The sequence below is a fragment of the Pollachius pollachius genome (genome assembly GCF_949987615.1).
Source record: "Pollachius pollachius genome assembly, chromosome: 1".
Lineage (NCBI taxonomy): Eukaryota > Metazoa > Chordata > Actinopteri > Gadiformes > Gadidae > Pollachius > Pollachius pollachius.
This window is the reverse complement of record NC_136934.1, coordinates 38,790,625-38,807,065: the sequence shown is the minus strand read 5'-3', so window position 1 is coordinate 38,807,065 and position 16,441 is coordinate 38,790,625. Positions and strand designations below refer to the sequence as shown.

Here is a 16,441-nt window from a genome sequence, read left to right as displayed (position 1 = left end):
TGAGTGTGTCGGGGTTCTGCCAGGTTAAGCAGGTAAAAAGTTGTGTGTGTGTGCGTGCCTGTATATGTGTGTCAGTGTGTGTCAGGGTTCTGACATGTTAAGCAGGTAATAAGTTGCACAACCCGGCTCAGGTCATGGAAGGCCCGGGAATGCAGAGAGAGAATACAACAGAACCCCCACCCTCTCCCTAATCAGGACCAGCACTCTAGGTCCACACCGAGAGCCAGCCCGCCCCCTCATCCCCCACCCTGACCCAAGCTAGTCCAAGGAGATCAGAACCAGCTTTAGCATCGATGGAGGAGGAGGGAGGGGAAGGAGAGAGAGACCAGAGTTAAGTCAGTGGCTGGGGGGGGGGGGGGGGGGGAAGGGTATTAATTCCAGCACTGGAGAGCTTCCCGGTGATAAGTCAACTGGAAATGATAAGCCACACTGCACACACTCCACACTGCACACACAACCCCTCTCCCCACCAACCCCTGATCCACGCGCCGCACTTCCACCGGATTAGGTCCGGAAAGCCTACCTTGGGCTAGGGGAAGAAGTGTGTGTGTGTGCGAGTACATGTGCATGCACCTGTGTGTTTGTACGAGCTTGTGTGTGTGTTTCTTTGTGAGTCTGTCTGTTTGTTTGGCTGTGTGTGCGTGCGCGTGTATGGGTGTGGGCGCTCCGGACCCCTGGCTCTACTACCTGGGAGAAGATGGGAAGGAGGGTGCTTTTGGGTTGGTATGGTCTGGGTGGTGTTCGAGGGGCAGGCGGGGGGTGGGGGGGGGGGGGGGGGGGGGGGGGGGGGGGGGGGGGGGGATAGGACTAAAGCTCTTAAAGCCCTCTAAACACAGGCTCCTTAATGAGAGCATGAAGACCAGCTGCACTTGCTCCCTTCTCCATCACCACCACCACCACCACCAACATCACCGCTACACAAGTGGAAGCGCAAGTGGAAAACGGGGGTCATGGAATTGATGGAAGGCTCCGTGGAGCCGGTGCCTCTGCCTCAGCAGTTCCCAACCGAGTGTTTGACGGGCCGACTCCTAGTAGGAGTGCAGTTTGAAGAGGGGGAAAAGGAGTAGCAAAAGAAGAGGGGAGAGAGGCAGATATAACGGGAGAAGGGCTAAGCATTCTGGGATTAATGCGGCTGGCACGGAGGAGAGATCGTAATCGGCTACTCAGTCGTGTCACGGTAGAGGGTCACAGCGAGACGGACGTGAAGGAACCGTGTGTGTGTCTGTGTGTGTGTGTGTGTGCACGTGCGTGACGATATGCTCCCTCTGTGAGCGACGAGAGCTCCCGCAGCTGCGCTCTTTTCAGCGGAGTCTTGCATGCAAAGCGCTCCCCTTTTTGATCGACAGGGGGGACTTCAAAGTGTGATGTATGAGCCGTGGTACCCAGGCAGCGTCGCATATGTTGCAGCGCTATAAAGGGCTCTCACATGCCAGGGCGCAACAACTCCGCTGTGCCCGTGCTCCATCGTTGACTACAATCACTTGTTTCCTGTTTATCCAGGGTAACCAATTGGAAAAAGCTTGTCATAAAAAGCCTGGTTTCTGATCTACGCTATGTTCAGCCTTTTTTTCTCCCTGTCTTTTCCCTCCACTTCATTTTAGTCAAGCTGTCGTAGTTTACGAGGGTCTGGCTTTTTCCTGACAAAGGTTTTTAAGAGTCTGTCGTTGTTACGTCCTTCGTAGGAACCAGATCGGATATTAATATCCCTATCATGGATAGAAATATATATCTTTGATACCCCTATCAGGAAGCAGGATGCTAGCGCTGCGGTACTCTGTCATTCCTGCACAGCGCTGTCTGTCCATGGCTTCCTCTTTGTACCTTTAAGTCTTGTTAGGTTGCTTCTGATCGGCTGCCCAAAGGCTTTCCACTGGCTTTCCTCTGGCTTTCCAGTCCTATTAAATGTTTTACCACCAATTTAGGAACCCTGCAGATCTACTCTAGAGAAAACACCACAATCTGTTTTCATTGGATTTGAATATTCATAGGTTTAAATGCATTTTGATTAATGTGTACTGTCCAGTCTGTCAATATTTGGAGCTTTCAGAAAAAGCCTGGAAGCCTGAAAATTCCACCCACCGTGCTTGTCAGAGCATCCTCTTGTGGATTTCCAGTGGTGCTGGTTTGACAGAGCCAACTGCTGGTAGTTTCCACTGCCTCGTATGGCCGGGAAAAAAAGCTCTGAGGGATGAAGTTACTTGCGTCACCTGCAACTTTTATGATCTATCTATTATATATGATGGATGGTGATAAGTTAACATTGGTCCTTTACTTTATTACCATTGGTAATACTGTGGAACTTGGAAAAAGCCACGTGTGGGAGTGAGCATGTTCCATAAGCTCCTCTGTCATCGTTTTTATGAACGCATTGTCAACTTATGTCATCCTAACTTCATTATTCCATTTCTACCTTTCTCCCCTCCTGCTCTCTCTTTATTCCCCCATCCATCTTCCCTCCCCAGCTGAGCTGAACCTGGAGCTCTCACGGCCCCTGAAGGTGAGCCCCACGCTGGCTAAGCTGGAGCAGGCCAAGGCCTACATGACCAGGGTCCTGCCCAACTTCTGGGCTACCGAGGGCTGGGACAAACCCCCCTGTTCCTCCTCCTTGTCCTCCTCCTCCTCGCCTTCCCCTCTCTCGTCCCCCACCAAGAGCACCAGAGCGCCCTCCAGAACCCCCAGCACTCTCCGCTCAGCCCCCCACCAACAGGCCTCCGCCGCGGGCACGGCGAGCAGCGTGCTCCGTGCCCCGGTGGTGCCCTTCCACAAGGTCTCCCTCCAGACTGGCCAGATCGTGGTTGCCATGGAGACGGAATCCCACGCCATGAAGCCCAGCGTGACGCTGTCGGTGTCGGCCATGAAGGCCAGTCTGAACATGAAGCCTGGTCCCAGGATGGAAGGTGAGTTGTACCATATAGATGGATGAACCATCGTATATGTGTCTTGTTGGTTGACTTTGAAATATGGATTGTAATAATGCAGTGCACCCCAGGTTATTAGTTGCCTTATATGTATGTGGACTCCCGTTGGATTGACGACTCACCGACTTTAGATGTTTTATGAAACAATATAATTTATAAGGTTTAAAAGGTCACATAAAGGCCCTGTATAGGCAAACTGTCTAATGATTCAAAGTTATGAGCAAGGCCTAGTCCCTTGTGGTACGCGATGCACATACATTCATTGGGACTTGGAGTTTACAGGCCTGCATTTTAGTTCAAATAATGCCTGGGAGGCTTTCAGCATTTTATGTTGTAGCATTATTGTCTAGTCCATATACAGCATTAAAAAAATCAACATTATATCCCAATAATTGCGCCTAAGCCCACTGTAGAAAACACAAAGCCTTTAGTTTTACTATTGTTGAAAATAAGATCCCATTCCACAAACTTAACCGCACGGTTAATGGTCAAGCCACCGCCTTTCCCAATAACACGCTGACCTCATCTCGTTTTCCCAGTCCGCCAGGGTATTTTAATGCACGTTTGTTTGTCGTTCGGCTCGCCACATGTCCGTTCCTTAATGCGTGTTTGGATAAAAATAAAAAGTACTCAACTTTCCAATAGATTTAACATTGGGCTCACGGCCCTCCAGGGTCCAAAGTCTAACCAAATGTCTTCTGAACTGACACAAGGACAGGCCACGGTGTGACCTGCCATTTTTAATTACGCCTCTCGGCGAAGATCTACTTCTGTTTCACCTCATGGGTTTGGATCCAGTGACATGTATCATTAAAAGACGGCGATCTGCTTCCTCTGGTTGCTTTGTTAATTCATCCAAGGACGCTTCTTTCCATTTAAAACCACAATAGAAACTTCTATATTTATCTCAACCCACCGTAACGTCAGAAACAAGGCCATTACAACGGCACGCTGGCGAAGGAATGTGTTTTTGTTCGACAGATGTTCAGAGGGTCATATAAATCCGCTTTCATTAAACACATGGTTGTGTTTCTTTTTTGGTTTTACGGCAAATATTTGTTTGTTAATTTCCATTAAACCAGTCCATCATCGTCACGGGATGCGAGGCCGTATTGCAAATCGAATCAATCAGTGGCCTCTCCCTCTCTGTCGCTTTGTTGATCCCCTGTTCCTTCCTCATGTTTGGATCTCTGTTTCCGCCGTGCCCTCTCTGATGGCCCGAAGACATCCTGCTCAGGTTGTGCTGCATGGATGGGGTTCGACGGCCAGGCAGAGAGAGAGAGAGAGAGCCCGTATCGCTGCTGCAGTAGTATCCCTTTCATCTCACCGGCCTTGTACGCGTGCTAGCATGGCCGCAGCAGGCCAAGAACAAGACGGACTGTCAGTAAACTGTAAAGTGAGATGTTTGTGTTTCTCTTGGAACCCCGGGCTTTGATGAGGATGTGTATGTGGAGGCCATGTGGACATGTTTCTCTGTGTGAGTGCAAGTGTGAGTTTTGTGTGCGTTTCCACATCCATGCATGCATGTGTGTGTATGTGTGTACGTACAAGTACACGTTTTACGTGTAAGTACAAGTTTTTCCATGTCGATAAGCGCCCAACCCGAAACCCTATGTCAACACCTTCTAGCCTCCAGGATGCTTCCTCAGTGTTTCCACGTTCGCTACGGCTAATGCTAACATAAACCAACACACGTCGGACGCCTCTCCTGGCCTTTGGCTCCGGCTATGATGGTTTAAGGCCCAGTCGCTCCCCAGAGGAGCACCAGGCTAGGTGGGCTCGACGCTAAACCACAGCATCAGGTGGGCAGAGCGTCCTGGCGATCACGCCTGGGGGGGGTGAGGGGTTGAGGAGATGCGGGGATGGGCGGATGGGGGGTTAAGGACCGGAGAGAAACGGGGATAAGACAACGGAGTGGCTAGGGCCAGACTCCCGGAGCGCAGCCCATCTGCTCCACAGATGTGGTTATATAGGGTTACTCCAGATAAAGTGATTGTCGAGATTTTTAATTAAAACCTCAAACAATTTGCACTTTGTTTACCCGAATCGGCATAACTGCACGGTGAGACAATGCTCCACGCCGCGCGCCCCTCGCCAAAGCTCGCCAGCGCTCGCACCGCTCCGGGCCCGCCAGCGTTTGATGTGTCGACTACAACAAACGCAGTCGGAAAACACAGAGCAAAGGAACGTAATGGAAAAAGCAAATATACTTTCAGAGGCAATTGTACAGATATGAAAGTTGACCCTGCGTATTCCCCCCCCCCCCCCCCCCCCCCCCCCCCCCCCCACCAATGCAACATTGTGTCTCGTTTCACTTTGTGATTGTGATTCCTCGTTTCGCCGGCACCGGCGCCTTTCTGTAGAGAAACGTAAGGCCGGCAGAAACGCAGTCGAGCGGCTTCCTTTCTCGTGTTTATTAAACAGAGCGAGTGTGGATTATGGTGGCGCAAACACGCGCCTCGCTGTACTGTTCTCCTTGTGATTGCCAGCACCTTGAAACTGAGCCACCGCTGCACACAGGATATTACGGCCTGATTGGACGCACACACGCCCTGAGGTGTTTGTGGGTGTGTGTGCGCACGCACTCACACACTCACACACTCGCACACCTCAGGGCCCTGGCACGTGCCAACACGATATGAATATCTGCTCTGCAACAACTTATTGCAAAAGCCGCTCTGAAAGCGATGCTGTCATGTCGTGTGACAACGGCCTGCTGTCAACATGTTTCCTCCAGCCACCGTCACCCAGCCCTCAGCCTTCCCTCGGACGCCCTCTACAGAGAGGGATCTGGTGCTGCCCTGGAGAGGCCTGGTTGTGCATTGGTTAGCCGCGGCCCCATCGGCATTAATGCACCTGTAAATGATACGCACGCACTGCCAAATATATTTCAGAATAGCTTTTCCTTCCTTTTTTTTTTTCTTTTTCTTACTTTCTTCCTACTTCTTCGGTTTTCATATTTTTCATCCACAGCTTGTTTATTTAAATAGAAAATTCTTATTTTCGCACCGAGGCTCTTAATAGGCCCTCTACTGTAGATCTTTGTCACAGCGTGACATGCGTCTCTCTCTCATTCTCTCTTTCTCTCTGTCTCTCTCTCTCCCTCTCTGTCCATCTCTCTGTCTCTGTCTCTCTCTCTTACTCTCTCTCTCTCTCTCGCTCTCTCTCTCTCTCTCTATCCCCGTCTCTGTCTCTCTCTCCGTGTCTCTCTGCCGCTCCGCTGCCCCGGGGAGGTTCTCTGATAGAGTGTTTCCAGATTGGCTGCCATGGCGCGCGAGACAAACAGCCTGAGATTACGCAGCCTGATCTCCCGGTGACAACAGACCTCTCTGGGCCTGCCGCCGTCCTGCGCTCCAACGCCTCCCATCACTCACCACGCGCTCCCCTCTCAAGCCCGCCGTCCCCGTACCCCTGAAAGCAGATACCTCGGCACGATAAAGGGCCCGGGGTTCCCCTTTCTGTTAGGTCAAGCGCCGCGGCCGGCATAATAAGTCAGCGTGGATGACCCCCCTGGGAGCGGTCGATACATGAGAGATGTGAGACAGGAGAATGTAGTGCCACGACTACTACTGCTGCTGCCGCTGCTGCTGCTGTTTCTGTAGCGCTGCGGGCCTCTTCCGATGGCAGGTTGAGATTAATGAAGCCTCACAGGACCTGTGGCATCACAGGGGCCAGGAGAATAGCCGGAGGAAGAGGAGGAGCAGGAGAAAGAGGAGGCGGGGGAGGAGGAGCAGGAGGTGGATGAGGAGCAGGAGGAAGAGTTGGAGCAGCAGGAGGAGGAGTGGGATGGGGAGGAGGAGGAGGAGGAGGATGATGAGGAGTAGGAGCAGGCGGAGAAGGGGGAGGAGAGGTGGAGACAAGGGGCATGGAAGGTTGGGTTGATGGAATATAATTATGAAGGAAAACAAGTGAGGGAACCAAGAGAAGCAGGGGGGAGTGGGGGGGAATGACAGGAATAGATCGGAGAAAGGTCGGGAAGGGTGAGCAGTGGAGCACAGAGAAAATGAAATCTGCGGTAAAAAAAAAAAAATCGCGAAGTTGATAAATGGCCAGACATGGGAACAGCAACAGAGAAGTATGTTCTCCGGGTCCAGGAGTACCGGAGAGGAAACGGAGGCAGAGGCAAGGGAGATAAAGTAAGCGGCAACGTGTCAAACAGTGAAAACATCAAGAGGAGGAGTAATGGATGATCTTGAGGCGAGCAGACGCCCAACAGGACTCATTCAGAGCCCAGAGTGCCTCCGCCGCCATCTTTCCTCCTCAGCTGTGGATGTCTGCAGTGAGACGGGGTGAAGACCCCCATATCCCCCTGCGCAGCGCCCAGGGACCATCTGGGGTTCTGTACCTAGTCATGTCAGCCCCCAGTAACCCCCGCCCTCTCTGCCAGGGGACAAGATGGAGAGAGGTGGGGATTAGGTTGACAGTGAGGTGTGTTACCAGATCCTGTGTTAATGAAAAGCAAGTGGAGGACCCCGCATTCTTACCTCAACCACCCCACCCCCCCCAAAACCCCCCACCCCAAGGCAGGGGGGCACCTACAGTTCAGTGGGAGAGAGCGGGAGCAGGGAGGGAGTGTGAGAGAGAGAACAGATGTTCCGAGAGTCCATGAAACAAGACCCTCAGTAATCTCCAGGCTCTCTGTCTGACTGCCCAGGCAGCAGCAGCCCCTGGTAGTCTTGGAACACACACACACACACACACACACACACACATACAGACGCATACACACACACATACACACATGACGACAAACACACACACATTGACACACGTGCAATCACATGGACACATATATTCACACAAACACATTGACAAATATACACTCACACACCTACGTGCATACACACACACATACACACACACACACACACACAAAGATACAAATACCTATACACATACACTCGCACACACACAAACACACACACACACCTACACAAGGACAGACACACACATACACAAGCAGCTTTATAAGGATGCATACTGAACCCTGAACCTCACTGACCTACTAAACATAGAGTACGCATGCATGCATATACCATGTGCATATATTCCCATATACACACGTATTCATATCACTCATTATGATTTCTTCAATTTAAACATGGAATCGCATCTCCATATTCTTACGTTGACGTCTCTTGTACATCAAATGTATCGGAAGCATACAGGTCACACACACACACACACACACGCAGAAGCCCACATCTGCCCAGTGCCTAGCCCTTTTGGAAGCATCTTGGCGCTCCATCTTGGTGCTTTAGTCAGCTAGACCCGTAAAGGGAAACTTCTGCCCGTGGAACAACGTGAAAGCCACACATTAATTACAAAATCTTTTTTCAATTTTTTTCTCCCCTTGTTTTGTTTCCCTGGTTGATTTCTGAATTAGGATCACGTCAGTTTGTTTGGTTTGCAGAACTTAAGCCACTCTTACGCCGTCAATCAAATTGGCTTGTTTCAATAGTGCCGGGGAAGCCCAGACGAAACATGAAAAGGTTTCGATTGGTGGAGGTATGATCCCCGCTGTGATCTGACCATCTAAACCATTATGCTGTTTTCACTGCATTAATATAAACAGTTATGTCATGCGGAGAAGGCTGAAGGAAATCTGTTGTACATGCTGGTGCTATCCCAGTATGTACCCGGTGGCTTGGCCGATACACTGATGTAATTGGTGGAAAGAGAACCGGTAACCTGGGCACATTAAGGAGGTATGGCTCGTGCAGTAAGAACAGATAAGTGAAGTAAAGTGTCAACGGTTTTTCCCTCCAAAGGACTTCCTTAAACCTACGCTGTGCAGTTGTTTCTCTGCAGACATCATTTTTGTGGGAAATTGGTTTATATCACGTATAATAATAATAATAACGCTGCTTCGATGCGCTTGGCCATATAAAACATAGAGGGGCTTTACGTCAATTACCAAGGTTGTCAAACGATTTTCCCCGCCATTGTTTTCCACAGACCAAATTGATTTAGAGAGAGAACAGATCTCGGGGTTGATTTAGATTCAGACGACGAAGCGATGTGTTTTTTATTGTTTAAACGCTCATAACTTCTACTCATTTAGTACAAAAGTGACGGCCGCCGTAAAGAACATTGAGTCACCGTTCTCAAGGAGCTTATTTACTTTTCCTATTTCCCTGTGTCGTCTCGTAGTCTCTTGCTACTGACAATGATAAACAGCGACACCCCAGGGGCGTCACTTCCCAAGCCTTCCCGCACGTCATGCTGCAAACAAGTTAGGGATTTACTTTCAAAGACGCTCCGCAGAAATGCTTTAGAAATACGCACTCCTGAAGCTGTCTCCTCCCGCAGACATCACTCACTGCTGTGGCGCAACCGTCACTGCCTCCCCTCGGCTCCCCTCCATGTGCATCTTATCAGCTCCCTACGGGTTATTTTTAACCGCTTCTGGGTGACGCACTCACAAACACACAGACACACACACACACACACACACACAAAGACACACGCATACACACACACATCCAGCCCCCCTGAACGGCGGGGATGGCGGCCCAGGCCAGCCCAACGCTCCTCTGTAGCGTTCCTGTGGTGAGCCAGTGGTGGCGTTCTAGCTGCGGTTAGTGACAGTATATTACGTCTATTAGCCACGCCATCCGAGACCCTCCCCCCCCCCCCACGGGACAGAGGCGGAGGTGGGTGGGATGTGGGGGGGGGAGGGGACCAGTTAGGTAACCACTCCTTTTAGGGTGCTTCTAATTGATAACAGCGAGTGGCGATGCATAAATCAGCCTGGCCGTGGTCAGATGGCGTCTGCCGGGGAGAAGCCAGCACCGTAAATCAAGCTTCTCTTCCCCTTATCTCCTCCCCGGCGGGTTGCTTGTATCGGGCCTGTGGCGAACAGTTCCATCCGACCCAGCAAACCCATGACCGCATCGGAAGGGGGATGCAGTCAGCCTGTTTGTGTGTGTGTGTGTGTGTGTGTGTGTGTGTGTGTGTGTGTGTGAAGGGGATTTATGTGTACATGCATGAGTTTGATGGGGGGTGCGGTTTTGTGGTTGGGTAGGCACAGACTTTTTCTGTGAGTTTTTTTTTTTGTAGCAAAGGTCAGCACAGGACCTGTTCTGTGTGTATCTAGGCCACAGTACATGATTGTCACCAACATATCCCAATTCATTCCAGGTTCACAGAGCATCCTTTCACTAAATGCACAGACATAGACATGTGCTATTATGTTTTCTGTGTTTCCCCTTCTTGTGAAATGAGGTGAAATGTTGGATCTAGTTTGTGTCAATATCAATGTTTGTATGGGAGTGTGTCTTTGCTTACCCAGATGAGGTGCTTTTAAATCCAGTGATATATTTCATTGGATCCCAGAGAGACACTTTTGTTAAAACCTGACTCATAAAGGGCTGACTATCCAGCCCACCTTGGAGAAAACAGCTGTCCATTTCTGCAGTTTGAGCTGTGTGTGCATGCAATGCATGCGTGAGTGTGTGAGTGATTATATGTCTTTTCCATGAGTCGACTGCATTGTTGTGGCATTTGTATCACATTCTTGTCTGTCCCTGTTTCACGGCATTACATCTCTAGTTTCAGCAAATCAGCAAATATTTGCCAGTCTACATGGCATGCATGGTGTGTGTGTGTGTGCGTGCGTGCGTGCGTGCGTGCGTGCGTGCTTGCGTGCGTGGGGCGTAGCTACTTTAATCCATCCATACAAGATTCCACCCAACTCAGAATCCTTCCGTATTCTCTACTGCTACTGCTGTCTCCGCCATCCTTTCCCTTCTAGCATGATGTCATCCTCTCTGTGTTTCACTGTCTGTCCTTCTTTCTTTTTACCCTGCTTTGTACCTGCACTCCTTTCACCACTCATGTCTGAACTTCTCTCAGGCAGCCCTTCTGGCAGAATCACAAATGATTACACTGCACCAACCCACATTCACTTCCACTCGACGCAAAGTGTCAGTCAGTGAGCATCCCTCCCCACTCTGAGGACCTCTTGCCTGTCCCTCGGCTGCACGTCACGGCTCAGCCACGCACCGTCACAGGGCCCCCCGGAGCCCTTGGCCCTCAGTAGGTCACGGGAGAACACGGGCCGAGCGGGAGGAGGAGGAGGAGAAAGAGGGACAAAATAAACACAATGAGAGGAGGAGGTGATTGATTTTTCCCCGTTTCCTCCGCCTGGCTCGGTCCCTCTGCCTCTCTGCCCGACGATAGTGTTTGCCCAGATGGATGCTGATACTGAGTGAGGGGGAAAACAGGGGAACACCCCGCCATTAAAGCACTCAGAATTAGGGTGTTCATTAAGAGTGTGGTGGCTGCTGCAGCTGGTGTTTAATGCGGGGATGTTGCGGTCTGATGGACCATAAATGATATGACGCATGGTAAGTGAGAGAGGGCTGTGATGCATGCTGTGGGTGGCTGTCTGCGCATGCATGTGTGTGTCTTTTCATGTGAGAATGTGATTACACTTGTAGATGTGCGTATGTTTATTTGCACAAATGTATGACTATGTTTCTCTGTAAAAGAGATGGGGATCATAGAGATGTGAGTGATGTAGATGTGTTATTCCACCACCCTCACCCTGGGATTTTTCCCTCAGTGACGTCTGATAAATCGATGAAATAACCTGGCCTCTGTGACTCAGCACTAGTCCTCAACTGCTCCCTCTCCCTGTGTTTCTGGGCCGGCGATAAACAGGTATACCGCCAGCATTTATTGACAGTGTCGACCCTGAGAGAGATGACTCACTGCAGGGTAGGGAAGATTTATATGTGAGAGAGGTTCCTCACACTGAAAGCCCCCTGTCATGTTTCTGGGCCCTAGTGTCTGACTAAGAGATTCCTTAATACCTCCAGCAAGCCTAGATGCCTTACTCGGAACCTCCAATCCGTGCTCTCCCTCTCACTCTCCTTCTTTATCTTGATCTATTCCTAATTTATAAAGATCGGAGCTGCACTTGCCTGTTTCTATGTTCTTACTGCACATTTGTCCTTCATTATCTAATCACCAGAGAGAACCCTATGCTCAAGCCCCAGTGCCCTAGAACCATATAAAACAAGTAGTCTAACATCCTCGGATGCTGGGTTTCCCAGACCGGCATCCAAGTCTTAAGGGCCATTATAAGCCTCTTCCCAGGGTATTATTAGTCACTCAGGGTAATAATGCTTCCAAATGGAGTCCTGCTGTAACTACTGTTGCCACTAATGAAGCTATAGCTCTGGATCTAGCTGACCACGATCTGTGCAACGCCCATAGTAGGGGCTTTCAATGCAAGGATTTATGGGCCCAGTAGGCCGCCCCTTATCCCTGGACACTTGGTGACCAAGATGACGCATCTGTACTGCAAAGGGGAAGCGACAGGGAACGCTGAGCTCGTTCAGCCCTGATTAAAACTCCCATTCTTCTTGGTGAAGAAAACCGGCTGCTCAAACAACTCTTATAGCTCACGGTGTCGATGGCCTTTGATGGCCTCTCACTGTTTCTGCTTCTCGTTCACATTAACACATTTGGTTTGTGTCACCTGTAATACAGGCCGCACATATTTTATTCCTGGAGACATTTGGGAGGTGATGTCAGCGGTCTGATGTTTCCCAGAGCTTAAGTCGATAGATTCAGGTCTGGAGAGATATATGGTCTCTGTTGTGGGTGTTAGGTTCTAAATTCAGGTCTAAAGGGATATATGGCCTCTCCGGTGGTGTTCTTATTTATTTGGTTCATGTTAGGTTCTAGATTCAGGCCAGAACAGATATACTGTCCCTCTGTTAGGTGCTTGATTCGGTTGGGACTGCTAAACTGTCTCTCTTGTGGGTTTTAGGTTCTAGATCTAGGTTGGTACATTCCTACAAATCCACATTCTCAATCCATCAAGCAGCATAGCCTAACCGTTTTACATGTGGAGTGATGAGATCCTTATCCTTGGCTTTAGACACTGAGAGGTGAAAGGAAAAAGTAGGTTCAGCCAGCGTTGCTGCAGAAACTAAACGGTCTCAGACCTCCCCCCCTGAAACAGGATGTGTCTATATTTGGAGGCCTAATGAGGGATGTATTTGTTTGTTGTGCTGCCCTGATGTCTCAAAGCCAGGTTTTTCTCCTAGCTCGGATGGGAATCATTCGGCCTGATTTGGAGGTTCACATGTGTCTCAGTAACATGTGCCTCCACAAAAAAAACAGCGGTCGGTTTGATTTCCAAGTCTCATTGCTTTGTTTTCAAACGCATTCCTTGGTTCGAACGAACATCGAAAGAACAATATTCACTCCTATTTATGCGTCTTACACAATCTACATACATCGCCCACCTCCCTCAATCGGAGTTGACCATGCTAAAACAACCAGGCTCTTTCTCTATCACAGAACACCCTTTCACTCACTCACCACCACCACCACCTCCTCCTTCCCCTCTCCCCCTCCCTGCCAGACCCCATCCAAGCCGCCTCCCTGCTCCTGGAGCTCAAGGATGCGTCAGTGCGGACCGGGCTGAAGGAGCGGAGCCGCCTGCTGCTGGGCCCCTTCTCCTGCAGCGCCGCCCTGAAGGCCAACTGGTGTCGGCACAGCGGAAGCCCCGGAGCCGAGCCGGGCCCTCCCAAAGTGCTGCTGGACCTGAAGGGAGGCCTGCTGCAGGTATGGCTGAGGCTTCCCCCACTGAGTCATCATGCAGCGACCTCCTGAGCACCTGGTCAACACTGTGGCGCTTACTGTGGATGTGTTGTTGGCTGTGTTGTCAGGGTCACTGCTTGTGGGCTCTTTGTGTGTTACTGTGGGGGGTTTTATGTGTGGTGTTCCCAAAAGAGAATGTGTTGAACTTTTACACGTTTGTTACTTTTGTTTCACCTCCCAAGTCAACACGTCTATGTTAGCCTAGTTAGTAAAATGACAACATTCTCTGTTCCCATCGGGGGCACTGCATAATCGAGACCACCCGTTTAAAGTGTTTGCTTGGCTGGTCTTTAATTGCAAAGCCCTCGTTTTCATATTCAATGGGTGATGTCAAGCACTGGCACGCGCCAAAGACATCCTAGCTGGTCATATCCTTAAGCTCTACCGCAGCTTCAGCTAGAATGATGACACTGGGAATGACACACTGTTGTGTTCCCATGTAGCCTCGATTCACCTCTGCTGGTTAAGTAATGGAATATTATCATTCTATTACTGGAGGGGAGGCATGCTTTGTGTGCCTGTTTTTCCGCAGAGCCAACATGTTATGCAATATTCAGGCGGAAAACTTCACTTTCCGCTTTTGTGGACTATATTATTACCGGTTCAGTGGTCAACCTTACTTGAAGGGGAACCCCCACAACCATTCAACACACATATGGTGTTTCACAGGTTGCCCTCATGGTCACATTTGCATGTCCATTAAGGGAGACATTGCTCACAACTCAACACTTAATACGATATTGTTCATTTCCCTCTGCACATATTGCAGTTTGCGGTTCAGTACAAACCAATGGAATACCTTCCTGATACCTTTTTTTTTGTGTTTCTTTTTGTTTTTGATTTGGTTTCTTTTGCTCCCTGGCTCACTTTCCAAAAACCTGCAAAAATCCCCAAATGTTCCTGTTTTGACGGTTTAGTCATAATCGGGTCTTAGGAGCGAGCGAGTGGCGGGCCGCTCCATGTGCGAAGTGTTTTTGAGTCAGATGTTCCTGGATCACAGGCCCAAACCCCAGGCAGGCCTGCTTTGATGAAGCCAGTGGAGGGGAATACCGCAGGCCAGGCCAGCATTTGAATATGCTACGTTGGGTAACATTGTGCGAGGACCGCCAGTAGATGATGATGACCAGGGTAAACCCCACTAGCCCCAACCGGTCTTGTCTTCCTGTTGTTCTGGGCCGGAAAAAAATTAAAACCCATCATCTACCTACGTAGTCCGCCTCTTGTAATTGCCTTTGTGTAATTCTCCTTCCCCCTCACATCCCTGACTCATACTCCGTCTATTCTTCCTTTGTCTTTCATTGGTCTCTCTTTCGTTAACCCGATCCATCCTCACTTCTCTGCTATCTCCTCAGCTCTTCTGGGGTCAGGAGCATCTGAACTGCCTGAAGCTGGTGGAGGAGCACCTGGGGGCCTACCTTTGCCTCCAGGGATGGGGGGCGGCCGACGGCGGCAGTGCCCCGGAGGGCTGGCCCCATCCCAGCCCGCCCTCCTCGCCTTCCCACGGCAGCGACTCCCCGCGCACGGAGCACAGCTCGGACGACCTGCGCACGGGCCTCTTCCAGTACATCCAGGACTCAGGTGAGGGGAAGGGGCGTACGGCTGTCAGGTCGACACGGGCTTCGACTCGACAGTGTAATAACGTTAAGGAAGTGGTTTGGCGCGGGCCCCGGTTTATACATGGTTAAAGCTTTCCCTTGAAAGGCCGTAATTCAAATGCTGTCAAAAGGCAACTTTATTTGCCTTTTGGGATTATTTATGAGAATTCTTCCACTCTTCTAAGATGTACAGTGTTGCCTTTGGCATTCGCCGCATCCTCCGACATTGAAGTGTTGGCACCAACACTCTCAATGGTCATTATTTCAAACAGCTCAAATACTTCTTCAAATGGATTGTTCACGGTATAGCACAAAAAACATAAATATTAATACGAGGAGGTTTGTAAACAACCCAAAAATTATAAATTGATTGGAAAGCCCTGTCTGGTTCCACTTTGACAAACAATGTTCATTCCTCTCCCCTGTGCTTTGTGCACAACCCTCCGAGTACACACATGCACACGTTTTACACAGAGGAGAAGGCTTTTTCATGCTGGCCGCTAACCAGCCACACACTCTCTCATCCATGGCTGGGGCTGTGTTTGTTGCGCTGCGCAGCAGGCCTTTGATGCATTTAATATGCGACTGGTGCAGGAGAGTGTACAGTAGTGAACGAGAACCAAGAGGACAATCTGTCTACAACATGTTTTCACAAACGAGACGAGGCAGACAGGGGCCCTAACCTAAACGAACTACTCCATCCCAACCAGACACAAGGTGAAGGGGGAGGACGGAGGGAAAGGAAGAAGGAAAGGAAGGAAAGAAGGAAGTGGACAGATGGGTGGACGGGTAAATCGGAAAAGGACTGAAGGAGGACATAAAGTGGAAAAGCGAGATTATTAAAATGGGGAACAGTAGAAGGAAAGGATGCACAATGTAGATGGATGGATTAATACATCTATGTAAGAAAAAAGTATCCAGAGAAAGAAGATCTGGAAAATGGCAGTGCATGGTTTGTTGGCCCTAACCTAAACGAACTACTCCATCCCAACCAGACACAAGGTGAAGGGGAGGACGGAGGGAAAGGAAGAAGGAAAGAAGGAAGTGGACAGATGGGTGGACGGGTAAATCGGAAAAGGACTGAAGGAGGACATAAAGTGGAAAAGCGAGATTATTAAAATGGGGAACAGTAGAAGGAAAGGATGCACAATGTAGATGGATGGATTAATACATCTATGTAAGAAAAAAGTATCCAGAGAATGAAGATCTGGAAAATGGCAGTGCATGGTTTGTTGCGTTTAGGAATGTAACCAAGCCTTAGAGAGACACCATGCGGCGAAAAAAGACCAGAGTCATCTTCCTAAG

General features: G+C 49.8%; 1 protein-coding gene across 3 annotated transcripts in view; it reads left to right on the top strand.

Annotated features, from left to right (window-relative positions):
* vps13b (vacuolar protein sorting 13 homolog B) overlaps positions 1 to 16,441 on the top strand; it is a 328,377-nt gene that overhangs the window by 238,089 nt on the left and 73,847 nt on the right. For all 3 annotated transcript variants that reach the window (XM_079746793.1, XM_079746792.1, XM_079746794.1), the window contains exons 38-40: positions 2,463 to 2,897; positions 13,303 to 13,505; positions 14,894 to 15,119. In XM_079746793.1, coding sequence (XP_079602919.1) covers positions 2,463 to 2,897; positions 13,303 to 13,505; positions 14,894 to 15,119 — 864 coding nt within the window. The remainder of the gene's footprint in view (positions 1 to 2,462; positions 2,898 to 13,302; positions 13,506 to 14,893; positions 15,120 to 16,441) is intronic.